At 34.4% G+C, this 3,605-nt stretch overlaps 1 protein-coding gene across 1 annotated transcript; it reads left to right on the plus strand.

Moving 5' to 3' along the window:
* Positions 1-1,871: 1,871 nt before the first annotated feature.
* On the plus strand, positions 1,872-3,291 carry PP2-A13 (phloem protein 2-A13). Its single transcript, XM_078964859.1, has 3 exons — positions 1,872-2,297; positions 2,476-2,594; positions 2,673-3,291. Exons 1-3 carry the CDS (start codon positions 1,977-1,979, stop codon positions 3,103-3,105), a joined length of 873 nt encoding a protein of 290 aa, XP_078820985.1. The 5' UTR covers positions 1,872-1,976; the 3' UTR covers positions 3,106-3,291.
* The last annotated feature ends 314 nt before the right edge of the window (positions 3,292-3,605 follow it).

Consider the following 3,605-nt stretch of genomic DNA (forward strand, 5'->3'; position numbering starts at 1 on the left):
TCAGTAAACTCGTTGCCGCTCTTTCAGTCTTTTGGAATTTATAATTTCCAACATATGCATTTAAGCGTAAAAAATGATGACATACAAAAAACTCAATATATGGCTATGGCCGTTTAACCAATATTTATCAATCATTTTCAATTTGAATGTACTATTGAAGTTACGTGTTTAATCTTCTTCTTTTTCTTCTTACCTTAGTCTTGTTGGAGAAGAAATTAATTGACCTACGCACTCTTTCGAGTAAACTAGTTTGAGGTTTTTTTTTTTTTTTTTTTTTTTAGTGCCCAACATTTCAACAATTTAAATATAACTAGAAAGATTATGTATGGTTTTAGAACTAAGCTTTTGAAACGTAGGTGGATAGATTTGAGTCTTTCTCCCAGGCTAGGCTGGCGCATCAGAGCTGTCTAGGTCATGCCAATGGATTTAATGTTATCAAATCCCCCTTTCTGATGTGATTGGTACACGATCAATGACATTCGATTAGACTCAGTCATATAAACTTTTCTTAAAGGATACTATACGAAATTTTTTTATAGGATCTATAGTAAAAAAAAAATTCTTATAGGATATATATGATAAAAAAAAATCATATATATCCTATAAAAAAATTCTCTTATAGGATACTATAAGAATGTTTTTTGGTAGGAAAGTAAAAAAAAATCAGCATAGTTCTTGGTAAACAAAACAAATGAATCATTAGATGAATCAAAAATTATATGATTCACAAAAAAAATCCCAAAAAAACATTTCGATGATTCATTATTACAATGATTTTGTTGATATTCACTAAAATTATTATAAAAGTGATTTTTTTTCTTTATTTGCTTAAAAATGAATCATGAATGTGTTTTTTTAAGAATTTTTTATTGTGAATTATCTTACTTTTAGATCACATAATGAATTATTTCGTTTGTTTGCTAAAAAAATATGTATATAAAAAATTTGTTATATTCCTACCAAAATTTGTAGCGTGACACACTAAATACCCATGCAAATGTTGTCTGCATAAAAAATGTTAGTATACAATGATGATAAAGTAGTGTGTGTCTGAATAAAACTTTGATTACGCAAAACATCTGCAAGTGAAGAAGGGAGAAGATCAGCAAGTAAAAAACATGATTAAATATAGAAAAGAGAGACAACTAGAAGTAAGCCAAGGTATGTGAAATGGTTAACAACATATATGACGTGTTTAACAAAACTAACTGGTAGCGGATAATTTGTAACTAGTAGCGTTTTATTAAATGCTAAGTGAAGTAGCTTTCGGATTTAAAGCGTTTTGTTTAAACTAAACGTTAGAAGTTTATAGTATCAAACGAGACTTTTTTGTTTAAAACAAAATATTTTGTCAGACGCTAAAAGTTATAAAACTCCCAAAAGCTCTGTACCGAACACGGATATAAAAATGGAAATCATGACCTAGATACGTAAATAATATTACTCCATAGAGATTAACAAAGATCAACAGGAAAATCATGAATAAATACAAAAAATACCGAAACAAATACAATTAACCTAAGAATAGGTACAAGATGGGTGAACATATTGCCGACATCACATAAAAAAAAACAGTATTTCAACTTCTTACAAAGTACAATATGTATCAAATGAATTTTGGTATTTTTTTTTTATCATAACGACAAATTTACTAGATAAAATCTAAAAGTTCTATTAAAAATTTGACACCTTTTGAAACGCAAAATAATCAATTATAAAAAATAATAATAAACTTTTAGGACTCGAAATTGGCGCGTGCAATTCACAAATTTTCTCCTGTTATTAAATCGCGAGCGGTTCTAAAATAGCCGAATGTCCACGTCATCGTTCCAATATATGAGCGGATAAAGCCGCGTTCCTTCTCATTTTACACAAACCAATTCCACGAATTCTTCTCCAAAATCCACCGGTACAACCGCCGTTAACCACCGTCAACCACCATATCTACCAACCAACCACCTCTCTACTTCTTTCCCATGGGTGCTAATTCATCACTACTAAGTCCCGACAGTTCAGATGGGTCTAACCATCCATCAAAGCTCAAGCTCGGCGACATCCCGGAATCCTGTGTTGCTCTGGTGTTATCATACTTAGATCCGCCGGAGATTTGCAAATTGGCGAGACTCAATCGAGCATTCAGAGCTGCTTCCTCTGCCGATTTCATCTGGGACGCTAAATTGCCCTCCAATTATCATCATCTGGTCGACGACTACCTAATTAAGAACCCTACCAAATTGGGGAAAAACGAAATTTATGCTCGCTTATCCCGACCGGTTCCTTTCGACAGCGGAAACAAGGTTTGATTTCTCTGATCTTTTTTCAGTTGTACAAAATTCAACTCTAGACTATTCAAAATCCGTCTCGATTTCGACACCATAACTTCGAGTTGTTGGGTTTTGAATTAGTTTTATTGAGTGGCTGTTCATGGAAAAGTCAACCTTGTAATTGTTTCTAATTTAGGGGTTTTCGTTACAGGAATTCTGGTTGGACAAAAGAACAGGAGGCCTGTGTTTGTCGATTTCTTCCAAGGCATTGACCATCACTGGAATCGATGACCGGAGATACTGGAATTATATTCCCACAGATGAATCAAGGTAAATTTCGTTGTGATTGGTGTGAACTTATTGTGTTTTGGTATCTTCCATTAACGACTTATACCTTCCATATACCAGATTTCACACGATTGCATACCTGCAACAAATTTGGTGGCTAGAGGTAGAAGGAGACATGGAGTTCCAGTTTCCGGCAGGGACATACTCGTTGTTGTTCAAACTCCGACTCGGGAGGTTCACAAAAAAACCGGGCCGTAGGGTGGCTACCCACGGCGGCCATGAGAGCGTCCATGGGTGGGACATAAAACCGGTTCAGTTCCAGCTCACAACCCCCGATGGTCAACAGGCCATTTCCAAACGTTTCTTGGAAAACACCGGGAATTGGGAGTACCACCACGTCGGAGATTTTGTGGTTGATGATCCAAATACGCCCACAAAGATAAAGTTTTCATTGACACAAATCGATTGCACACACACAAAAGGTGGTTTATCCATTGATTCGGTTCTCATATGCCCTAGTAACTTGGTTAAAAGTTTTAGAGCTTTATTATAGCCACAATGCTCCCCTCCCTTTTTCTATTATGAATCGGCCTGAGACACTGTATAAATAAATAAACTCTAGTCTCTGCTAGCTAGCAAATGCTGACATAAGACTCCAGTACCTACAATGGCCAATTCACATTGGAATTGAAATTCTTGTTAGACATGATTGTAATGTCTTAATGGTCGGTTTTGAACACATTTTTTTTGTGATTTTTAGAGCTTAGGGAAAAAATGTTACATGTATTAGGTTTTTTTAGAGTTCAATTGGGTACAACTATTGTACGTGTGTCACAGTAGTGTCAATTTGATGTTGTAAACATTGTATAGTTCTTGTCGACCATTTTTGTAATGAGAAAAGACAGTGAGGTGATACGTGTTCTTTTTATTTTGTCGGAATTATACTATAATTAATTCTCAACATTGATCGTATCTAAATTCTCTTCCTTGAAAAGACCTAACAAGACAAAAAATTATTGTTTATATCATAATCGACTCTTAAAGTTAGGTAAC

This window comes from Lactuca saligna, chromosome 7, assembly GCF_052625555.1.
Source record: "Lactuca saligna cultivar CGN05327 chromosome 7, ASM5262555v1, whole genome shotgun sequence".
NCBI lineage: Eukaryota > Viridiplantae > Streptophyta > Magnoliopsida > Asterales > Asteraceae > Lactuca > Lactuca saligna.